The 24,374-nt window shown below is 44.1% G+C and overlaps 1 protein-coding gene across 4 annotated transcripts in view; it reads right to left on the bottom strand.

Moving 5' to 3' along the window:
- RBM20 (RNA binding motif protein 20) overlaps positions 1–24,374 on the bottom strand; it is a 108,843-nt gene that overhangs the window by 18,057 nt on the left and 66,412 nt on the right. For all 4 annotated transcript variants that reach the window (XR_007507259.1, XM_049810222.1, XM_049810224.1 and 1 more), the window contains exons 2-7: positions 9,738–10,932; positions 7,455–7,516; positions 7,208–7,299; positions 6,767–6,858; positions 2,383–2,526; positions 860–991 (exon numbers count right to left, since the gene is read on the bottom strand). Coding sequence is in view for 3 of the 4 variants with exons in the window: in XM_049810222.1 (XP_049666179.1) it covers positions 860–991; positions 2,383–2,526; positions 6,767–6,858; positions 7,208–7,299; positions 7,455–7,516; positions 9,738–10,932 (1,717 nt within the window). In the remaining variant the exon portion in view is untranslated. The remainder of the gene's footprint in view (positions 1–859; positions 992–2,382; positions 2,527–6,766; positions 6,859–7,207; positions 7,300–7,454; positions 7,517–9,737; positions 10,933–24,374) is intronic.

Below are 24,374 nucleotides of genomic sequence, written 5' to 3'. Positions count from 1 at the left end.
GTTTTCTCTCAAGGCTCACAAAAGGCCCCTTAACCTCTTGGAATGGTACAGAGTTATTTTATAAAATAACTTTGTGCTGAGTTAGATAATACAATATGAAACTTTTCAGCTCTGCATTGCCTGTTCCAGTCCAAGTCTCCATGAAAAAAAAAACTCTCTTAGGATTACACATGGCAGTACATAAGCTTCCATAAATACGCTTACAAGAGCACTGATTTTTGGACATCCCTCAGGCGTCCACATACATCATCAGTGTCACACACTCTACAGAAAGTCCGAAGATTATTGCTCTGTTCTGACTTTATGTAAAAAAAAACAAAACAAAAAAACCAAAAAACCCAACCTTGCTTTTCAATTTAGGTCATTCACAAGAAAGAAAGAAAAAGAAATCAGTGTCATGTTTAGCCCTGCCATCACTGCATGGTACAGAGATTGTACTACAGCTCAAGCATGCAAGCAGTGAAAAGCATTGCTTCAGGCTTAATGCCTGACTGAAAGGATAGGACCATCTTATTTTTGCTGACATGTTGTATCCTACACATGGCTGTGTTTTAGACCTTTGTTAGACCAAGCAATGTGGGGAGCCTGCGCAGAAGGAAGCTCAGAAGGGATTTTTGAAACAATGGTATGAGAGGACCAGAGAAAATGGGATCTCTTCCAAGAGTTAAAATTTAGAACAAGAGCAAGCAGCTAAGTATAAAAGTCTGTTAACATACATTCATTAATTTATCTTTCTTAATTTCTTTTCCATAATATTAAAGCATTAATTAAAAATCAGTAATCAGCAAAGATTTTTAGATGTATTCTCCAGGATGTGCCATGGAAGCTCAGGAAATCTAACCAGGAATGACTATCTTACCTTCAGCTGCAATTCCTTGTATCTTTTAGACATCCTAATAAGTAACTTGTCATCATTTATCATAGCAGGTTTTTCTTTGTAGTACTGCACCATGGCTTGTGCTGCTTCACTGTAAGCCATTTCCAGAAAGGCCTAGCACAAATGGGGAGAGCTTTAAAATCTACTACATAATTAAAAATATGAAGTATAAGAGAGAAAAGGCAGCACAATAATTTTAATTTGGATTTTTCTCATGCAAAACGTCTTGATAGTATAGACTGGTAGCTTTCCAGCCCTGGTGCTGAAATAGTAACAGTCCATTGCTCAGCCTCCTTTAAACTTCAAATAATGATTTCAACCCAGCTATTAAAGCCGATATGCAACCTTAGAAGCCAGTTTAGTTAAAAAATAAATGACTGGAATCTAATCTTTCTCAATATATGAAAACATCTCCTTTCCCTCGCTTCCTCACTGGTGCTTCTACACTGTGATCAGCTGCTGACAGGATGCAGAACTGCAACGCTGCAGCATGCACTGCTCGCGAGATTGTCAGCTGTGTCTTGCAGAATTGCAAGGAATCCAGATAAAAGCAGAACATCAGAGCATGAGCAGGCAGAACAAAGCCAAAAAAAGAGTTTAAAAAACCTGAATTATGTTAACTAGCACTTTTATTTACATGAAAATTGCATTTGATGTGACTCCAGTTTAACTGGTCAAAGAGTATACTCACAGCTGTGTAATGACTTCATTTTGAAACATTACAATCTCAAACATTGCCCACCAGCATGGATTCTACATCCATCTGTATTGTCTGCTGCAGGTATGTGAGAAGATTTTCTAGTCTTCCCAGCCTACCACTGGTAGACTTAAGCTACTTAAGGCAGACTTAAGCTACCTTGAAGAAAGAGCTCTACTACAATCCAGTTCAGATTAAAAGCACGTGAGTGAGATGTCAGTGTCCCCTGTAAGAGCACAGCCTTCCTTTAGCATGTGCACACCAGATCACCCAGCGCAGCCATGGCCTGGGGGCTCTGACTGCAGCCTGTAACTGTAATTATACCATTGCAGGATCTGCCTCTGCTGTAACAACACTTCAGCAAACACTGTAAGACAGCAGAATCAGACTAGAGTGCAAGTCATTCTTCAATGCCCAGTTCACTTCTATGAGTAGCAGTAAAAAAGCAATAAAAACCTCCCAAACAGAACAGGAGGAGTCTGAAAGTAATCCTAGCAAATGGCTGAGAGAAGGTGGCCAAGTTATTCACTTAAAAAAATATATATATTTTTTAATACAGTTTTACAACACTTCATTGAGATTTCTGGGGATTTTTTTAACAACAACTATAAGGCAGTGGTGATGTTTATGCCATCATCTCATTCTGCGAACACCAATATTTTTTTTACTTTAAGAGCAGGCTTCTTCTATTTAATTACAAAATATTTCTATTACAAAAAAAAGAGATTTTCCCCAAAGACTCTGTCTTCATAACAGTATGTCTTTATGCCAATAGATGTTAATACTGGTGACCCCAAATGCACAATACCTGATTAGTGGATTTCATGAGGATATAGTTGGTGACCTTCCCAAATGGGAGGCCCAGGTTAATGACATCATTCTCTGTGCAGCTTCCCTCGGGGAGGTTGCAGATGTGAACAACTCGACCCAGTGTCGATTTCCTCTGGGGAAACTGGGGAAAAAAACAACTCAAAACGATGTTTTTATCTTGGATATTCCATCCACTAGATAAGACCTTACATTTCTGCAAAAAATGAAATGTTCTGTTCTGCGTGCTTGTTATTAAGGACAAATATTCTTCTTTAAAACCTTGTATTTTAACATCCTGGTTTAGAAATACAAATGGGAAGGGAAATGTTTAACTGCAATGCAGCTTGCAATGGAGTCTCCATTCCTGGACATTACAAAGTCCAGAGAGGATTTCTAGAAGAGATGCTCTCCTTCAAACAGGATTAACAATATTGCTGCAAAAGCTAACTTGCCACCTCAAACCTTACAGACTCCAGGGCTTCAGCTCCCTGGCATGTCACAGCAGAGGGCTGCTGTGTACAGAGTACTGCACTGTACTTAGCACCAGCAAGAGTTTGGAGGCTACTCGGTGTTTGGAGACGGAGGGTGCCCCTGCTATGAGGAGGTCTCAGCCCCTCCTGACAAGCTCCCTGCAGGGCCAGTACCCATCTGGGATGCCAGCACAACCCCTACAGCTCCTCTGCCAAGTCACCCAGCCTTCCCCAGCTTGTCTGCATCTGTTGGTCCACATCGGGGGCTCTGTGCCTTCCCTGCACACAAAGGCATCATGCACTATTGCTGAGTGAAAGGCCCTTAGATGCTAATTTGCAAGTAATGCACAAAAAATTAGTATTTTCAAGTATTCCATAAATGCCCATTTACGTGGTCCTGGTGGTGCCTGGAAATTGAAACAGATGCTCACTGCAGTCCCTGCTGAATTTATGGATGTTAGAAATCAGTTTAGGTGACTAGAGAGGTGTTCAGGATAGCAGGGGCTGAATTTAAATCCTCCTTCTGCCCAGGTGGAACAGACTGGGCTGGGGGTAAAAGTGACTCTATTTAACTTGTGAGAGGACACACAGCTGTACCTCAGGTTGGAAAACCTACTACTTTCCCCTCTCATTGCAACAACACGCAGTACGAGCGACTTCTCCCCTGGGGGCATAGTGACCACTGGACATGTGAAGAGGCAGAGCTCCCAAATTGGGCTGGCACAGGCACACGGCGCCGGTGCGGTAATTGCTTCCCAAGAGTGGAAGTCTATTTTGGAGTGCTGGGGCAGTTCCCAAAGAGCTGCCCGTCTCCCTGACATGGAAAGCAGGCTCTACACTCCTTGTGCAAAAAGGCATCAGGGTATACTCAGAGAGGAACATAATTTACCCCAGCTAATGACACGCAAAACATCGCTCACACAGGATTAAGTCTTCCCAGATTACTTCCTCGTTTATGACCTCTGCTGTTAGGATTTTACTGAAGAAGTAACTCTACCTTCAGTTAAAATTGTGCCATTCAAGGGAAGATGCAAATCATGTAATCTTATGGGATCAAGTTCACCGGATCCATCACAAATGTTTGGCTTGTCAGCAAGTTCACAAGTTACAGAGCTAATGTTATCTTGTTTACACCTTCATCCCATTACCTTCCCACCCGGCTTCACCACTTAGCCATTTGTGTATTTTTGCTGCAGCAAGACCCTGTATTATACAGTGGTCTGCTGTTTAGCTTGCATCTTACGGAGCCTGCCCAGGTGCCTAAGGTAACTCAAAGAAGTGCCAAAGTCCACAAGTAAGGTATTTTCTCTAGCATAAAAACAACAAAGACCTGATCATGAAAAAGATGAAGCAACTCAACTCCACTTGAATAGAAAAGGAAGCGATGTCTACGTGCATGTGCACAACAGAATACAACTACGGCTAGCAGAGGAAAAGGAACTTTCCTGACAGCAAATGCAGTCCCAGTGTAGGAACACCCCAGGTCACCTGGCACCTTCTGTTGGTTTTGTTAGATGTTAAGAGATGGTATTGTAAGAGTCTGTGGGACTAGAAAGACTTAGCTGTTCCCTATGTAGGCTCCAGAGCCCATGTTCAGACACGCGCTCAGCAGTACATTAAATCAAACGACTGTAAGATGTTACCACCTCCCCACAATTGGCAATGGCTTAAATTAAAATGCTGTGCCATAAATCTGCTGTAATTCATGATTAAGAAGTGGTCACATATCCATACCAGAAGTCGATGTGCTGTACCAAGCAATAATCTTGTCAGCTGATTGAAGCTAAATTGGATCCATTCATTAAATAGAGCTGTAAATCACAGCCAGAAAAGGAATATACACCTTCCATATCCACAGTCAGGAAGTTAGAGGAGCTGTTATGTGTCAAGTGTTGAATGTAATTTTCAGTAAGACTCTGAGTTAGCTTTCTTTGCAACTGACATCTACAAGGGATTACCAATGCAGCTGGACAACTACCACAAAAATAATTTGATGCACAGCAGTGAAATGTACCACATACCATTTGCCATATTATTTCACCAATCCAATTTATTTTTTATTACACCTTTTTTTTCAATTATTTTTGTTTCTTGCTTTTCAAATTCTTTATCCCTTTCTTGAGCTTCGCATGAACCTTTTCTAAAGATAATAAGAAACTGACAGTCCCATCCCTCCAGTGCTAATGGCTCTCCATGCCCGAGTGAAGACTTCTAGCACTGTATTTGCCTTTTGAAGAGGGATAGAGTTATTTGCAGATGGATAGCACAGAGCAAGCCCTTCCAGAAATCTGAACACTTTGTTTATGATTACATGCAGGGTCAAGTATAACCTCCCACTGCTCAGTTAAATGGCAGCAGCTTAGCTGAAAGTGAATACTACCGTTGCAGAGTGAATGACAGCTGGCAAACTCAATCTTAACACCTCTAATATAGCTCCCTGTCCACCTGATGAGCTTCTGAAGAAAAAGAGGATTTACAGTGTCCAGGAAAATCAAAGTTATTGTTTCTTTTCTCTCTCATAGGACTGCAGGTCATTCAGAAGGAGGACTTCTGCAGGCAGCTTAAATGATAAATAGTGACAGATTCTAAGGAGAAATGATACTGGTATTAGCAGCAATTTCATTTGTTGTGAGGCTGACAGACATGATGAAAAGGAACATTCCCCTGCACCCGCTGCTACTCCACCTCTGACCTTGGAGGCAGCTGTCATGAACAGCTCTGCTCTTTGCTCCTCTGCACACACAGCGTCTGTGACAGGCAGAAGCTAAAACCCCTTCAAATAACCTCTTGCACAGCAAAACCACACAGTAGAAAGTTGGTTGGATTAAACAAATCTGGGTGACGTTTCTGTGAGCAATGCCTGATGTGAACTGGAGTGGCACAAGGACACAACTCAGCCTGGCTTTCCAGAGTGTCTGAGACCATATCGGGATATATACACAAAAGCTAACAAGATGAAAACTTGAACCCCTGGATTACTGCTGCTATTCCGTGAACGCCCTAACATGAGTCCTTGATCTCTCCAGCTTTAATCATAGCTTTCTGATATATGTTGAGCTTCATTTTAACCCTACAACTTTGTATTTCCAGTATGTATACAATTTGCTTTTATCTGCCTTTTTTTCCCTTGGGTTTTATTTCCTTTTAAAATCCTTCTGCTTTGTCAGTGTAAGAACCACTTTTAATGTTATCCTTTTTTTCTGGCATTTTTTGATTATTGGGCTAGGAATTCAAGTGCGCACTAGAGCATTAGAACTGGGGACCTGTGTTGAATACTGGGGGGAGCTAATAAACCTAAACCATGGAAGGCTGTACACCAAAGCAAACTTGCTGAAAGGCTACCAGTAGCAGCAGATGATGTAAATATAAACTAAGAAAAAGTTAGTCCAGTATAACGAATTGATCTGGGACCTCCAGGCAAGTAATGGTTAGCAAAGCTGCAGCCACTACCTTTGCCACTGTTGCTACCTGGGAGAAGGACCCCAGCATGGGAGAGGCAGAGAGCAATTGCTACAAATAAGTAACTGGAGAGATGGAAAGCTACTTGCTGGGATCAGTACTCAAAGTAAAAACTAATCCATATCTTCATTCCAAGCTGAAGCTGACCTTCCTGGGTCAAAAAGACTCAGAAAATGGGGAAAAAAAGTCAGTGAGATACACACAGAACCATTTACACCCCTTCCCAAATCTGACAAGCAAACAACTTTTAGCACTGGAATAAAAAACTACAATCAAGTTCTGATTTGGCCAAAATTAAAAGCATAAAAGAGCTGCAGGGAAGTTGAAATAACAGACTGAATATTCAGATTATTGTCTAAAAGGAAGCCTTCATGGTTTTAATTCCAGTAAGTAGAAGTGGCTCCTACAAGAATCTCAACATGGAGATCAATTTGCGTAGGTACTCACTCTTACCCCTGATGGAAGAGAAGAAAATGTAGGACCTGGCTGGCCAAAGGATCTTGCTGACGTAGTGATAAAAGATGCGCCGACATTTGGTGGATAATCTAAATAATGGATTACACACATTCATGAAAATCTTGACTTACATTAATTGCATTAGTGTGCTCAGTAAGCAATGCCCCATTTACATACTAATTAATTTCATAGTCTCTACACCAAAATACACACTGTTTTGTTGTACTGTGAAAACAAGCCACTGTTTGAAAGAAAAATAAATTCATACTTTGAAAAGCACAGAATCGGCTTTTAGCCTTTCTGTGCACAACCTCTAAAAAGCTTTCCTTGGAAACTTGTATCAGATTTCATTTAAAATGTCCACTTTTCCCCAGAGACTGACTTCCCTTTCAATTAAAAAAAAAAATGGTTTTAACTATTGCACATACAACCATTCACCTTCGATACTAGATGGATTGAAAACTGCTGCATTATTTGGTGATAAATGCAATGCTCCATCTGCTGAGCTTAACACACACCGGATACCAGTGCTGGAAAAGAAAGAAAAGAACTTTAGGAGCGTGCATATGTGCCGTAAATATTAAAGCATTATTATTAGACAGTAAATTCCCGGTGTAAAGCCACTGAAGTAAGGGATGGTCTGTTAGAAATTCAGTTGGAAGAGCGTCTCTAAAATAATACTTACTTATCTGAAAAAGCCATACATTTTTGGATGTGAAGACTTCCCTTAATGTGCTGATCCCAGTCCTACGTTGAAACAAAGAGATGATGAGCATAGGAAAAATCCTAAGACAAATTTAAAAGAGATTGCTTCTCCATTCAGTTTACCTTATTCTAAAAACGACACTGAGATGCTGATGATCAAACTGTGTGATGCTGGAGCCAAGCGCACCTTCACCCTGTGCAATTACTGATTCATTATTTGTAGGTTAAATTATCAGTTGCTTTACAAAAGGAGAGCTTCTCTGTATTAGTTTTTAAATCCAGTATATTTCTATTAATTCAGTTACTTCACTCCAGCTCAAGAGCTCATCCTTCAAGGTGCTGAGCACCCTCAACTCCTGCAATGTCCATAAATAAGGTGCTGTCCTGGTTTCGACTGGGATAGAGTTAAGTTTCTTTCTAGTAGCTGGTATAGTGTTATGTTTGGGATTTAGTATGAGAAGAATGTTGATAACACACTGATGTTTTCAGTTGTTGCTAAGAAGTTTTTATACCAAGTCAAGCATTTTGCAGCTTCTCATGCCCAGCCAGCAAGAAAGCTGGAGGGGCACAAGAAGTTGGGAGTGGACACAGCCAGGGCAGCTGACCCAAACTGGCCAAAGGTGGTATTCCATACCATGTGATGTCATGCCCAGTATATAACCTGGGGGGAGTTGGCCTGGGGGGGATCACTGTTCAGGAAGAACTGGGCATCAGTTGGCGAGTGGTGAACAATTGCATTGTACCTCACTTGTTTTGTATATCCCAATGTTTTCATTATTATTATTGTCATTCTATTATTGTTATTATTATCATTATTATGTTCTTCCTTTCTGTTCTATTAAACTGTTCTTATCTCAACCCAAGAATTTTACTGTCCCCTCCCCCTCCCCTATTCTCTCCCCCATCCCACCGGGTCGGGGGGAAGTGAGTGAGCGGCTGCGTGGTGCTTAGTTGCTGGCTGGGGTTAAACCACAACAGGTGCTCAGCACACAGAGCAGCCAGGACAGCGCTTATTCATTTCAATAGATGAGTAAATTTGTTAAAGTGCATTTAGCTATTTACACTTCTACGATCCAAATGACCAACAAACAGATCAACTGAAACTCACTGTAATGACATTTCCCCTGCCCTTTTTCAATGTTTAATGAAAAAAGAAATGCCTAGCATGCCCTAGGCAGGGGCTACTTCAGACCAGCCCTGCAGCTGCAGTAACCACAGCAAACCATTTTGCAGGCAGCTCCTCAAAGAGTAAAAGGGAAACATGAAAGAGCAAATATATATCCAAATACCCCAAAGCCCCCGGGTGTGTAAGTATCAGGTACTATTTAATTTGCTGGCCATCTTCCTTCCTGTATAAATGTTGTCACAATGTTTTTGTCAGGCCACCATCAGCGTGAAAACACATGCCTTTGCAGTGAGGTGCCAGTCCTGCGATGCGATGGAAAAGGTCGTGAGGACTTGTTGAGCAAGGCTCACCAGGAGGCCAGAACAACCCCAGCCAGAGCCCACGAACGGCCGTGGGGCTCAGAGGGCCATGTAAGGGGCCTTTTCCAGACCTGACCTACATAGCATGACCCAGCACGGAGGCTCTCTGGGCAACTGGGAAGCTGCTTCTTGAGGGCGAGGTTGAATTTGGAGCTCCCTCGGCAGTATGAATAGAGAAGCGGGACTGTGGTTGACACCACACGTGCTGAGCGGCTTCTTCCTTCCAGGCCAACATTGCTGGGGACCCTGAGCCCTAAATTTTCCTTAGAGATACTAGAAGGAGTAAGAGATCCCAACAGAGGAACTATTCAAATAATTTTATCAAAATGCACTGTTTCGTTTAAGCAAGCTGCTTCCACGAGGCTGTTAGGAGGAAGCCTCTGGGATCGGAAACGCAAAGAGAAAAGGAGAGGCAGATGAAACTGCAGACGTGCAGTTACAAGACTGGCTTGGGAAGCGGGGGATCGGCTGTAAGCTCCTCCTCCCCTCGCTTCGGGGCCACGGGACGAGCTGCAACCCCAGCCCAGACCTCGCGTTTCTCACGCCAGCGCTGTAATCTCACCGTCTTTCACAGCGAGATGCGGAACAAAACCAGACCTCGAAACCCCAGTAATCGCCGTGAAACAGATGTACGACGCCCTAAGCAAAACTGTGGCCCTTTGTTCTCCCGGGGCACCTCCGCGGCGATGGGGTGGCAGGAGCCGGTGGCCGGATCAAGGGCCGGGCAGCCTCTTCGAGGGTCCGAACCGTGCCCCGGCGGCACCTTCCAACCACTCACCTTCAGATCGAAGACCTTCTTGTCGCACAGGGCGCAGACGTGGGGGAAGTGGAGGGGGGCTGCGCCGCGGAGGTCGCCCAGCTGGTGCGGCGGCAGGGAGCGGGCGGGCAGGTCGGGCGCGCCGCCACTCCGCTCCTCCTTCTGCCTCATGCGAGGGCTGCCGAAGCTCTGCTTGCTGTGGTTGAGGCGGCCGAAGGCAGGGGGGGCAGCCGCGCTGAACTTTGTGTCAGGTGTCGGCTCCTCGGGGTCGTAGAGCTCGTTTCTTATTTCATACTGCTGCTGACTCGCCGACGGCCACAGGCTGTCGCCGGGCACGAGGTCAGGCTTGTTTTGGCCGGGGAAATTAGGGATGTTTTCCCACTGGTTGCTCGCACCGCTGCCATGCAAGACGGGGCCAGGATCTCCTTTCGGATGGGAGCCCGCGTGCGGGTCGCTGGGGAAGGCCCGCGCCGCCCCGTGCTGTGCCGCCGTGGCCCCGTAGGCCTCCTTGGGAAAGGCTGCCGCCGCCGCCTCATGCTGCAGCTGGCTGGGAGCCCCGAAGCGACCCTCGTAGCATGGCCCCGCCGCCGAGGAGCCTGCGTGGGCCCCGCTGGCGAGGAAGCCGTGCTGGCTGGGCTGGTCCCCCTCCGAGGCGTAGGCCTGAGGGGCGGCAGCGGCGGCGTTTTGCTTGCCGTACTCGTAAAAGCCCCCCGCGGCGGCCGCAGCGGCGGAGGTGGAGGCGCCCCCCTTGTTGAGACCCACCACCACGGGCTGTTGACCGGAGGTCGGAGCCATGACGCCTCCGAAAGGGTTCACGACGATGGCGTTGGGGGTCTGGGCCTGCACGGGCCCCAGGCCGCTCCCTGGCGCGGCTAACGCCGGGCTCTGGGCGGGAAAGGCGATGCCGCCGGAGGGGAACCTCGCGCCGGCGATGCCGGGCCCCTGCGGCGGCCCCGCGGCGTGGCCCTGCGGGGCGTTCATCACGGTGGGGTGCCTCAGCTGGTTGAAGAGCGGCTGGGACATGGCCACTTTGGAGAGCACCTGGTTGAGGACGGTGGCGGCGGCCGGGTTGTTGGTGACGGCGGTCTGAGCCAACTTCAGCCTGTGGAGCGTGAGCTGCGCCTGGAGCTGCGCCAGCTGCAGGCTCGCCGGCGAGGGGAGCAGGGGGCTCGCGGCGCCGACGGAGAATGGATTCTTCTCCAGGAGCTTGGCAGCGCTGCAAAGGATCAGGATCTGGGTTAGCCAAATTCGCCCGACGTCTACCCGCGCTCACCTCCGGCTAAAGGCTGGCATGGGATACGCAGCCGCTTCTGGAGATTTAGCTTATCTAAACCCAGGGAAAGCAAGGCGGCGACCGACAACGTAGCCGTAACCTGCCGTCTTCCCTTCAACATCCGCTGCCGCATCCCTTCCAATCAAAAAAGTTACTAGGGAGACAACTGTGCCAAAGATGTCTCTTTAAAAACCCCATTACAGCCCTGTGGATCAGGCCTTCAGCTCATTTTAAGTACCCCTAGGACTCACACTTCTAATGCAGACCAGGAACAGTGGCAACATGAGCCCAAAATCTACATTTTTTCTCTCTTTTCTGCGTTTTATGCAACCTCCTACCTCCCCGTTGAGATATCGCATCTCCTGACTGATTTTGTGACGCTGACATTACTCCCTTTTCCCACAGAGCAGGGGGATATGAAGAAAAGGACATCAAATGGGACCGTAAAGCCAGCCCTGTATGTACTTCACACCTAGCACATCTGTCTGCGTAAAGCAAGATGAAATACCCCACACACATTTAACTGTTTACAGTTCTCATTTAATTGATCTGCACTGCAGCCTGTTCTGTAACAAAGTATGTAGTTTCCCTGTTGCGCAGATGCAAATATAGAGGAGGAAAAAAAGCTAATATTTGCCAGAAGCTGGAGCTACTACGAACAAACTGTCCTGAAGAGTTTTCCCAGTTCAGCTGGAATGTAGCACAAAATTTCCGCAGTGCCAGCTGATAAAAATCAAGGTCCTTATACTTTCTAGAAATTAGAGCTGCATTGAGTGTTCTCCTTCAGGTCTCACACATGGGATGAATAAATTATGACTAAATTGTCTGCTTGAATTCCAGAGCTGGGAAAATAGGAGATGGTATTTTCAGGCATATGGTGGTTCCTGGCTTTGGGAAGTACCTTTGGGACATCTCACCAGTTCACAGCACCACCACCAACCCTTCCTCCCTGCGCCCCATCAAACTCGGTGAACATAAAACAGGAAAAAGTAAGTAAAAATGGGTAAAGTCTAGCAAAGTTATGAGCAAGAGAAATGTTATAATGGAAAATATTAGGCAGCACTAGCTTCCAAGGCAGCTGCACCACCCTGCTTTTATTGCCCCCCCCCACTCATCCAAGATGCCTTCTGCATCATCTGTAGCAGAGCCAGCCTGGTCCACATGTACACACACTGTCCTGTGGCCGTGCTCCCTCCGTATGTCGTACTGCCTACGCTGGGATACCATCAGCCATTTTCATGCCCCTACCAGAAAAATGTTAGCCATCACTTTTTGCACCACCAGGAGCCTCTGCTCACAGACAGCACAGTTACTCAGCGCATTACAAATGGCTGTTCATTCTGAAAATGAGAGTAGAGAGCACTGGAATAACAGGGATGTGGTCCAAAGCTCAATTAATTTATATTGTAAAAATGTATTGAGTTTCAATTTAGGCCTTTCAAAGCAGCAGGAGCTATGCATCAACCGCCACGCAACCCTCACTGTTAATAATTGGCCAATTTGCTAAACTGCATGGATGAAGTTGTAGTTAATGATAAATGTCTTGTCAGCATGCTACATTTGAAAACCACAAATTAGGAAAACATCTGCTTAAATCCAAAGTATGACTAAGAGAAAATGAATGGGTTTCATATTTAAGGTTTAACTTCCACCAGCAACTGCAAGGCACATCTGTCTCCCAAAATACAAAACGCCGTTTGGATAAGTGCATCATTATGTAATGACGAGACTCCCTGCCAGCACAAGCTGACACCAGTGTGCTTTAGAGCTGAGGTGCCTTTTGTTTTCCCGTGTGGTTTCCATCACTTACTCTCTGACTTGCACTTACGGCGCAGTTTGCTGTACATTTGATTACAGATGCGAGTCAGGGCGCAAGAAAAGTCAAAACAACACGAAGGCTCTCAGAAACCCCAGCCCGTGAGATCCTGAGGACCCATAAAAACTACCGAGGAGCCTCTCGCGAGCAGAGGATCCCACACTGGCACGCACGCTGTTGTCACCACTGAGGGACACGGCATGACCCTGTGCCTGGGGTTTTATTGTGCCACCAGCATCTGGAGCGTCCTGGCTTATGATGTGCTGCGTGGGAGTTGCCAGAGTCCTGACAATTGTTTAATTTTATAGCTAGTTATACCTTTTGTATGCTAAGTAAGCTGTAAAACTCTTTTTAAAAGCTTTATAGAGCATGCAAATAAGAACTGCCTGGTGGTCTTAAAAGAAAAAGGTAACGCCAGCAGCCAGCATATGATGTTTTCAGGCTCAGGAGCTGCAGATGATTCCTGTTCCCAGCAATCTAATTCCACAGTGCTGCAAGCCTACACAGCAGCCTGCATATCCCAACAGCTGCAGCCGCTTCCCAACTCTGATGGCTACCTGCTGGACGTGGGCATGGGCTCTCTCTCTCCAGCGAAACCATCTCGACACTGCCGCAAGCCCTGAAGCTCCTTCAGCCTCCTCATATTTTGACCAACTTTGGAGCACTGTCTCTAAGAAACCCCCCAGCACATAAGTAGTGCCCTGCCAGCGCACCCCTGGCCAGCCATGCCCGGGGCGCTTGCTGCTGCCCAGCTCCGCGGTCGTTTCTGGGCTCTGCAGCTGGGCATGGGGAAGGCAAGGGCAGGAGTGCCCTGCACAGCGGCATGGTGGGCTGCCTCCGGCCAGCTCAGGCCAGCAGCTTTCGGGCCCTGCTGCGGAGAGAGGCAGCATACACCTGCCAGCTTCAGCCCAGGATTGCAAGCCAGCAGCGGGGAGGGCTGGGGGGGGCTGCAGGGAGCCTTACCTGCAGAAAAACGAATGCCGTAAGGAGAAGCTGCAGCCTCCGAGCCGCTCGCTGAGGGACAGAATTAGTGAGGAGGGTCGCTCCCATGCACCAATAGGTTTGGGAATGGCCACAGCTTCAAAATCCAGCTGTCTGTTATGAATTTCCAGATTTCAGGGTGTTTCAGGTTGCACGCTTTATCCTCCCACAGCAGAAGTAGAATATTTTATCATCTAATCAAAGCAAAGAAGGAAGGGCATGTTCATGGGTCAGTGGGAAATGCAGATACGCAGATGGGAGGTTGGGAGAAGAGCTGTGTATAAAGCATCTTTTAGAGCGACACCCAAATTTGAGTATTTATCTTCTGTTATGAAATACAGAACATAAGAGACACACAGGACTAAAGTGCACAGCTTTGAAAATTTCTTTCCCTCTTTCTGTTCTACAATCATAATATTTACGTATTTGATAACATCATTTTGTAAATAATCCTGCTACAGATTCACTAAACTACTGGAAACTGCAAACACAAAGTGAAGATAGCACTCGGCTAAGGCATTTTGTGGGGGCCGTTCACCACTCATACACACACATCTCCCACCCCAGCTTGTCCTCAGGTTACCAAAACGCAGCCCCCACCTGCTTGTGGGGGGTCTGTGCCGCAAGATGATTCGAAGCAGCTGAATGAAGCTCTCATTCTCCATTGAGCGCCCCGGGAATTAGCCTGCGTCAGCCAAAGTTAGCTCTATCCTGTGCAAAACATTCCCGATTATAAGGTCAGCGATGTAAAAAGTAAACACAAGTTGTCCTCTTTGTTTATTTATTTAACATTAGTTGTATATCTGCACTACACCAGTGGTCTCTTTGCACAGCTACAAAAGCCAGAAATGGTCTGTCTTTACCAAAATAAGGACAGGCAGAAGTGCTCCCATGAAATTTCCACAAAGAAAGCCATAAACCAGGCAAGTTTTTGCACAGCTCTGAAAAACAGGAGTTGAAGAGAGGCATCAACTATTGCAATACTCACAATGAGACTGCAAACACTAGCAAGGCTATATTGCCATAAATCAGTTCAGCCCATCTGCTACCCCTGTAATCCTTATTATGCTTTTAGCATCCAAGAACAGCAAGCAACACACAGTGTCGGAGGTAAGGTATCTAGATGGCTGGATTATTTGAGTAATCCTGTCTACAAGAGTGATGAAAAGGCTGAAGACAAAACATGTCTATTAGAACAGACCAACAACCTGGAGCTTGATTTTTCAAATGACAAATTTAAGGATTTTAAAGTGCTGCCCAGAACCTTCCAAAACTAAGAAATAAACAAAAGAATCTGAACTAATAAAGTTATGATCTTAGCTGCAACTATTTATTTAGGAAGTGTTTCTAGTCACAAATATTTGAAATGTTGCATAGGGTGTGAATCTGAATACTTTAAAAAAAAAAAAAGACTAATTCATAGCAGTGCAGAATTTGTTTTCTTGCATTCTCCATGAATCTTGCACGTCTTCTAAGATTTTTGCATTCCCCCCCCATAACACATCTGCCTTCACATATAATTACATCTACCTGTCAAAATCTTTGAAAGAGAAATTCTTAATATTTTTTGTTCCAAAATGTGCACCTTTTTTCCAAGCTGTCTGTATTACTGTGTTGATTTCAGAATTAAAATGGCCAAGGATATTAAGATACCCAAGTATCCTGGACGTATGACTATGCATTAGCACAGTATTAGATTTGAGACCATATTTGCAACAGCATGCTGTTTTTCATCCATTAACGCTGTTTCTGAATCAATTTTTCTAATAGCAAAGTTTAAATTTTTAACTCAGGACTCTTGAATACATCAAAGAGAACCATGTCCTAATTAGCCAAGCACAAAATCAATTATATTCTGTTATGCAGAAGTACGAACATCCCTTCCCTGTAATGTATCATTTATTCAAAACACATGGGGCTGCATTCTCTAACAACTCCTGCTGTACTAAAAGAGCAAATAAAAATAAACTTTAAAATAAACAAATTAATTGTTATATAGATGAAGTTGACAAGATACTAGGGATAAACTTCATCTTCAAATAACAACGCACCACTTGACAGTACTTCAGTGAGATTTTATGTTTGTATGTGAGGACAGAATTCAGCCTCTTGAACTCAAGGGAACTGCAAAGGCATATTTCAAACACTGGTAGAAGTAAAGACGAAGTCCAGCAATCTCAACAACATAAATAAATTATTAGAATAATTAATTATTATAATGATATTTTATGTTATGCTGTTTTGCTGATCCCATCAAGAATACAGGGTTTATGTTCATTTTTGCTTGTTGAATAAACTCAGCACTTATGTCAATAAAGACTAGAGCATTGGTTAAAAAATGGACACAGGAACTTTTTCCTATACTCTAGACTGCATCTGGCTGATACTGTTTATTTTCTTTTCAGCTCCACAAGAACTATTTTCTTTGGGTTTTAGTAAAATGACCTTCTCAGACAGAAAAGCTTGGAAAGTCTGCTGAAAAGAGAAAAACCCTCCACCTTTATAATTTAAGCTCTGGAGTCATCTGCCACTGCACTTTTTTTTTTTTTGCTGAGTTCTGGTTAGAAATGATAAAAAAAAAGATCATGTTTCACAGTAAGTTCAGCTAATGATGGGGAGCACTAAAAACCTTAAGCTACTCTAATACATTTATAAGCTGCAAGTAAAACCCTTCTTATCCCAAATAACGATTTCTAAAGCCTGCCATTATACTATTGAGGGAGTAAAATAAAACGTCAGCCAATGTATACACGTGCTTTGCCAATGAATTTTGCATATGTTTGGCAATGGTAAACTCTATTATCTGGACAATCATCCAACCTAACAGTTAGGTGGAAAATGAAATGTAAAATGTTATCACAGAGCTGCTAAACTTGAGGTTTACAAAGCTGACAGGAGTTAAGTGCCTGCCTCCTACTGAGAGTCCTTTTTGCTCGTTTGACACTTTCAGCCAAAATGTTCTCTGCCTTTGTTTATATGCAGAGAAGTCGGGCAATTTCCACTGGGAAAGGGATAAGATAAAGGGCAAACACAGTGGCTATATCTTGGACTGGTTCTGATCACAGAAATAAAATTGGAAGTGATCTTAGGAGGATAGTTAGACTAGCTCCTGAGGTGGGGTCAAGCTGAACTCAACCACTCGTGACCTATTTATTTAATCTGCTCTTGGGAACCTTCTTTGGTGGAGATTTCACGACCTCCAGGAACAATTCATTGCTCAACTCCCCTTAGTCTTCCAAAGCTCCTCTTAAAGCCTATGGTGGCTCTCTGATTACAGCATAAACCGGTCTTCCCGTGCACACCAAGAAGGGCTTCTCTTACCTTCCTGCAGCTGCTATCAAATCTTCTCCACAACCATCCCAGCTCCCTTCTCGGCACATCTTGTGTGTTGCATTTGTTCTTAATGCCCAGTATGACTGCTTTTCTTCGTAACAGCACAGGCCCATGGTCCCCTGTTACACCCAGCCCCTTTCCTGAAAAGCTACTGCCCAGAGACCTTGGTTGGGAGGGATCTCTGGAGCTCAGCTGGTCTGACTGCCCACACAGCAAAGGCTAGCTCAGTCCCTTCTCCTTTTGGCTGTCCAATGGATCTATCGTATCACCATTTCATATTGTCCTCATCAATACTGCATTCAGGTTATGTCAGATCCGGTTTGTCAGGATTACTCTGGATTCCTGTGCTGCCTCCAGATCACTTGTAAATCCTCTCCTCTTGGCACTAGCTGCAGATTTAACGGATGCTGTGTTCACCCAAGTCATCAATTAAAGCGTCAAATAGACTAAAGACTGTTCCCCAGAAGGGAACCATTATACACCGTCCCATTTTCTGTCCAAACACCAGTAATTCAAGGACATCTTATCCACCTTGCAGCTCTGCTTTGTGTGCTGAAGAGATCATGCTCTTTCCTCCCTGACAGTCACTTCTGCTAAAACAAAGCAACTGTCCTATTTCCAGTTTCAAGAATAAAAGGGTGGATTATCTCTGGTGAGACTCATTTCTTATTAACAACTCTTGCTCTATACTTCTGGGACAGTTGTTTTGGATTGTTGTTTAAAATCAACTATATGTTCTGATTTCTTTACAGCAACCTTTGCTTCTGTTTGATTTAGCTGCTTTCAAATGCTGAATCCAGTGCCATAGACAACAGCCCGCACTTAGAGCGAGAGAACAACAAAACCAGGTACCAGTGACATCTGCACTGCCCATCACGATTCCTCCCTCTGTTTTTCAGTACACGTTTTACCCTGGAAATATGTTTCTTATATTGCATGGAACGCCAGATTGTATACTGGGCTTATTTCTGCTTTCCCTCATGCAACGCATCTCTCCATAAATATTTAATTAGACGAAATTCAACTCCTTTCAAGTAAGGGACATAGTTTACCAAATGTACCACCTAAACCAAAGGTCATAGGTAACGATTTTCAGAAGTTGGGAAAGTTACCATTTTGTTTCGTTACATTTAGATGTTGTTTGGTTTTGATGATGTGCCACAGTGTGTGATTCACATTCTCTGTGAATTAGTGCGCACGCATACATTGTAAATTTCAATAGGCAGCCATACAAATTCCTTTAGCTATACTGCAACCATCTATCTGCAACTGCCTCCCAAGGAAATGTAATTATTTACTGAAGTTAAAGAAATGTACTTAAAAACCTCTATTTTAAATGTATGCTAAAAACTGTCACAAATAGCTATAGTGCCAGATCAGCGCCCTCCGTAACGTGCCGCAAAGATCTAAACTAGCAAAGAAATCGCGTCGGTTTTATGGAGCTTTCGGGGCATGCTGCGACAGTCTGGCAGTGCCACGCTGCCCGCGCCTGCCTCCCCAGCACCCTTCCTGCAACAGCGCTTATCATCTGGGCTTCAAATACCCTTTATGGTGCAAAATCCCCAGGCCAGATTATCCCTGCCAACCTGCCTGTCTGGAGGCCGAGGGGCCCAGGAGGCCTTTTGGGAGGGGAAAAGCAGGAGAAAAGGTGGTATGGACAGTAATGCAAATCCATAGGGTGAGCAACGAGGCCGGGACAGGGATTAGCATTGGCAGAGCCAGGTAACCACGGCAGGAACGGGGCGAACGGCTCCAGCAAACGCAGCGCTGCCTGCTTCGGGGACCCTGTCTGCTGCTCTGCCGCGTGGCTCGGTGCTCGCAGTGCCGCTCCCAGCCTCCCTCCCCTCAAAAACAAAAGAAATCTGGGGAGAAATGATTTGGAAAGCTTATTATAACTTAAGGGAAAAAAGAAAATGCAGCCTTTAAAAAAAAAAAAAAAAAGTCAGAAACCCTTCAAAGGCTTTTTACATGAGCACGTACACAAACGCCCAACTGAAAAATAATCCTTGGTTTATAGTACTTACTAGAAAAGATATTACAGTAATATCTCACCGCACCTTCTGCTAATGTGTTTTCTGCATGGTATTGTTAACCACTACAAAAATAATAAGTTTGAGTGTATCAATATCTCGCGCTGCCTGGAGGCACAGCCGTTTTCATTTGTGTTTTGAAAGTAGGAAGCATAATGTGGTAGGCAGATAATTTCTCATTTGAATAAACCATTTCTATTTCACAGTAATATAAGACAATATAAAAGCCCTTTTACAAAGGTAATATCTTCAGTTTGTAGACAGGAAAATGACACAGAACTGTGGAAAGGGTAAAGTGCTAAGAAAGATTTTTATTTCTAAGTAGCTTCATTTGTGCTCAAAGAAAGGATTGGCATTTGTGGAAAAAACCCAAAAATATTAAACTCACCTTTTTTATCGTTTTATTTTTAAATATTAGTCTCGATATATTTGAAAAGGTTAATGAAAAAGGGTATTAGTAAATAAGTCTCTAGGGGAACACTAGTCAGCATTCATAACGGTAATGGCACAGGCTACAGAAATCACGTGCAAACCCGAGCTCTTCTGTTTGTACCCTAGGTCAGCTGAAAAAGTGACAGCTTGAGACTAAAAGTCACCCAGGAGCATCACAACCATTTCACAATTAATCTAGTATCACCACCTCTTCTAAAAGCTGTTTAAATACTATGTGTTACTAACCAGCATAGCACAAGAGTGCACGAGGAGAAATGCTGCAATAGCTCCTATCTAAAGTGACCAATATGATTTACTTTCTCTTTACCACTAATATTTAAAAGTAGGCAATTTAAAGTAATAAATTTAAAAAAAAAAAAAAAAAGAAAACAAAGCTTCACTTGTTTTTTAATTAGATTTCTGATTCGAAAACCAGAACCTCTGCAGATTTCCTAAGATATATATTACATAACTATATACTTAGGCCTATTTTTCAGTTCTCCTTTTATGTATATTTTAAAAGCACATAAATGTTATAAATTCCTATTGTTTACATACCCACACGCATTACTGGTATACATAAATTATACACGAATCTTATGAAGGCCAGACCTAATTCAGCTGTTACTGAAGCATGCTGCAAAGCCTTCCCTGATTTCACTGTAGCAAGAGCAATGCTCCTGTATCCCTTTTCGGTTATATTTAATTTAAACATAAAACATCAAAGAAGATTGCTCTCTTTTCATGATCTCTTTGAAATCAGCCTGTAATACTAGGTCATAATATTCATACTGTTACATGGAAGTAATACGCAGTGTACTTTTAGCCTAGAAGCTTTCATTATGCATTTTGCAATGATTGTTGCTCACTTTTTTCTTTAACGCATCCCAATTTCTATGCTAAAGAAATTTTAATGTGAATCTTGAAAGATATAGAGGAGGTTTTATTTATTTTTCTTATGTTAAAGGGCAACAGTTGGTATGAATCAGACCTGAGCGTGTTCCTTCTGGCAGAAAACAGCCTGTGCCAGAACTGCTGGAACTCTTTGGCTTGGAGAAGTTTAATTTATTGTCTTGAATAATAAACTGCCATTCAATCAACCTTGTGAAACAAAATGTAAAACAGGCCAGTGCTTAAATCTTGAACAGGGACCAGAAGAGTCTTCCACAAAGGAAACAAAATTGGGAGAGGCATTTCATATTAAATAATGTCAATTATTTTGTTCTCCCTTTTTGCCTGCCTTCAGTATTAATTAGGAGTATCTGACAGTTAATATGCTCCAAGCGCTACACGGTAAAATTGATTAGTATACTAAGACGGAAAATAAGAATCAGTTTTTGATGAAAAATATCAGGTTTCAGAGCACTGCATGTGGCAGCTGTGAGGAAGGAAAAAGTGTGAAGATATTAACCCGTCCACGACACTCAGCTGGGCATTTGCCCAGTCCTGCTGACAAAACTGTCAAAGCAGATGGCCGGCCACTACTTTTTGGTCAAGCAGTCCATTATTTCCTCTTAATTTTTGCTTGCTGGTTTTGTCCATTTTTACTATAATACACACGCCCTGCTTAGTAACTGTAGTCTATATGTCTAAGTAGCTCATATAGCTAAGGAAAACTAGGTTTTAATGCATCCCGCTGGCCTGCATAGTAGATGTTACACCTTGCGTTACTGATGTATCTTTTAATTGCAAAACACTCTGGAACTCAGATTCAGTTTTCTGTGTGAAAAGACGTTTAAGAAAGTTGTGACCGCTACTGTTTTTTTTAAAAAAAAATATAATTATTTTCTTTAAAATTATCTTATTTCTTTCCCAGGCTTTACTTCTGAAAATAAAAAGCTGTCTTGAAGTATAAAGTATCAGTTATTAAAAGAAAACGAACAAACAAAAAGACAAACAAACAAATAAAAATTGTTGCTCTGATTCATTTTTTTATTCCAAGGAAGTCTATTCGTAGTCAGCACTTCCAAATTCAACCATCTTTGAAATATTTTGGTATTTTGACTTCTTCCACGTTTTGCAAATAATTGTTTGCCCACTGGTCGTAAACGACATTAATATAATTCTGCTTTGTGTCTACTCACACAGACCATGAGGCTTATTCCAGGGTGGTTAACCATGGCAAATCAATAGGATACAATTTGGCGTGGAATGTCTTTTAAAGTATAAAAGCCCTGGTATTACAAAAAGCTAAGCACTATAAGAGGCTACTGCACAAACCAGATCGTATCGTTAATTTGAAATCCCAGTTAGCTGCTACCACCAGAGCCGCACACGCCTGCCTTTTCCCTTCGCTACGGCAAGAGCCGTACTTCAGAATTAAGTTTTAAAGATCGCTAAGATAGTCCGCTTGGCAGACTAGCGTCCCTCCTTGCCGGGGACGGGGGAGACGGGCGTTCTGGCGCGGCGGTGGGAGGACGCGGGTGACGCGACGTGATCTTACCTTCTCGCAACATGTAGGGCTGCCGGGAGCAGCGAGCCGGTGCGGAGGAAGCGCGGCCAGGAGCCGATGTCAGCGTGGCGCACGTGCCTCCCGGTAACATCCCGCTGACATTCTACCTGCTCTCTGCGCCCCAACTATTTACGAGCTTCCTTCCAGAAAGTCACAACTTTAGGAATGAAAAAAAAACACCCCACCCCACCCCAAATGGAGGACTGGAAGGCGGATCACGTGGCTGCCAGGAGCCGGTCTTGTTGCATTACACGCAGCAAGTGTGGATGGCAAGCAATATCGGTTGATGTTTATGCCATATGTTCTCGGTCTCTTCACGTATCAGCACCAAAATCCTGTTTCTGCACAGTGTTAACGCCACAGGATCCTACCGGGGAGAGGGTCACAGTCTAATTAGGCAAACTGTGGAAAGAACACGGCACGCTAATGAAGACTAAGAGGGACTGACTTTTACAAAGTTAGCCCTTGCTCTGGAAGGCAACGAGCATTAACCCAGCTAAAGTTTTAACAATTTCTTAAAACGCGCACTCCAATACATCGCGTTTTAGCCACTGAGCAATTTGTCCGTTTTCAGACTGGCTGCCTCCTATGGACAGTTGAGGTTTTGAGGAAAGACACTGTTGTTATTTGGGCTAATATTATTGCTCAAGTCAGCTATCTGCCTGCTCAGAAACAGTCAACAGAAAGGAAATTCATCATCCAGCACTAATCCACTGCCCCAAATGCATATGAGCGCTGACCTGCGCCACAGGCTCTGCTGGGACTCTAAAGCAAGGGTAAGAGGCAATGCACAACTTCCACATCCTTAATGCAGCATTTGACGAGTTACCTCAGCAGGTCTCTTCTCGTTGCTGACCCATCCTTGTTAAACCAAAGCTTTTCAAGAACAAATTTTGCACCTTTCTAAACCAAAATATTTTGTGCTTTACACCTGGGTGGCAAAATTATTGATCTTTTCCATATTTCACATTATTCAAAATTTAAACATAGATGTAAAAAATGCTATTTTCCTGTCCCTTATTTCTAACACAGTATATACATCAATTAAGAAATAAGTGAGCTGTTCTCCCATATCCAAAGAACAAAATAAGCCAAATATTCCTATTTTTGCCTGGGGTACATTAGCCCCTTCAGCCCATCAGACCAGTCTTCTTACAGCTGTTTAGCTGGCCACTCTGCTAACCTCCTGGGACACAGCAAGAGCTTGTTAAACTTTCTTTTTGCAATTAACAGCATTGGTCTGGAAACCTTTAGCAGTAGCAGTGGCATTCTATATGTGACACGATCCTTCTATGGAAGATGCTGTCTCCAAAATTACTTTGCAGTGAGGCAAACCACAAACTAAATCAGCCTGTGAATACGCGCCTCTTACCTTTAAAAAAAAAAAAAAAAAAAAAAAAAAAAAAAAAAATTCTGCAGTGCTTCACACTTGCTCAAAGTGGAGCCCGCAGGGGTCTCCATCCATGTTTTCAAATTTCTTTCTTGCCTTCCTTCTTCCCTCCCGTGCCACGTCAGAGAGCTCTCCCCACCTCTCCAAAGGAGAAAACTACCGTTCAAGTTTCTGGCTTTTCTCCAAACAAAAAAGCCCTATCTTTAAGAGATGGCGAAGACTGTGACTGAAGGGGGAAAGGCGCCTAACAGGTGGTCCAAGGGTGTTCCTTCACACATGCAACTCCCATCAGGAAACAGCAGAAAATTCAGGGGAAGGAGAAGGAATTAGTAAAACCTACAGGGCTTTTCTGCAGCCTGTCGCATCTCCCCCCCGACACAGACACCCCCACGCTCTCCTCTGCATCTGCGTTACATTAAACGGGATGAAGAAACGCAAACCAACTTTCACTTGAATCTGAACGCTCCATTTCATGTCACCCTCAGGACAATCACGTGAAACACATATGGCGAGTTCAGCCTGGGAACCGCGGCGGGACCTTTCTGGCCAGGAGCAGAGCTAATCCTCACCACTGCCCGCATATGGCTTGTGACTGAACGCTGCAGGTTCCTCCCTGCCTGCAGCTGCCAGCCCCATCGGCGGCACGGGCAGGGCTGGCCAACTGGACTCTGTCAGCAGATGGACTTGCATTTTTTCCACCCAGTCGGAGCAGGCCAATGACGAAGGAAAGCGAGGCGAGTAACACGGGCCATTTGATTCCAGAAAACGCTACCTAGCACACAAGGCGGCGCGCTCACTGATGTCTTTGGAGAGGGAAAAGATTCACTCTCTCAGCTCTACGGTTTTCCCTAACCTGCATTTTCATCTGTCATCAGATACTCGTGTTTCGCTTTACACCCTGGGAAAGAACTTGCCCCAAAACAACAGCATTCCAGGCAATCCGGCAAGTCT

Source organism: Accipiter gentilis, chromosome 9 (assembly GCF_929443795.1).
Source record: "Accipiter gentilis chromosome 9, bAccGen1.1, whole genome shotgun sequence".
Lineage (NCBI taxonomy): Eukaryota > Metazoa > Chordata > Aves > Accipitriformes > Accipitridae > Astur > Astur gentilis.
Note: the sequence above shows the minus strand (reverse complement) of the source record. Positions and strands in the feature narration are given on the sequence as shown.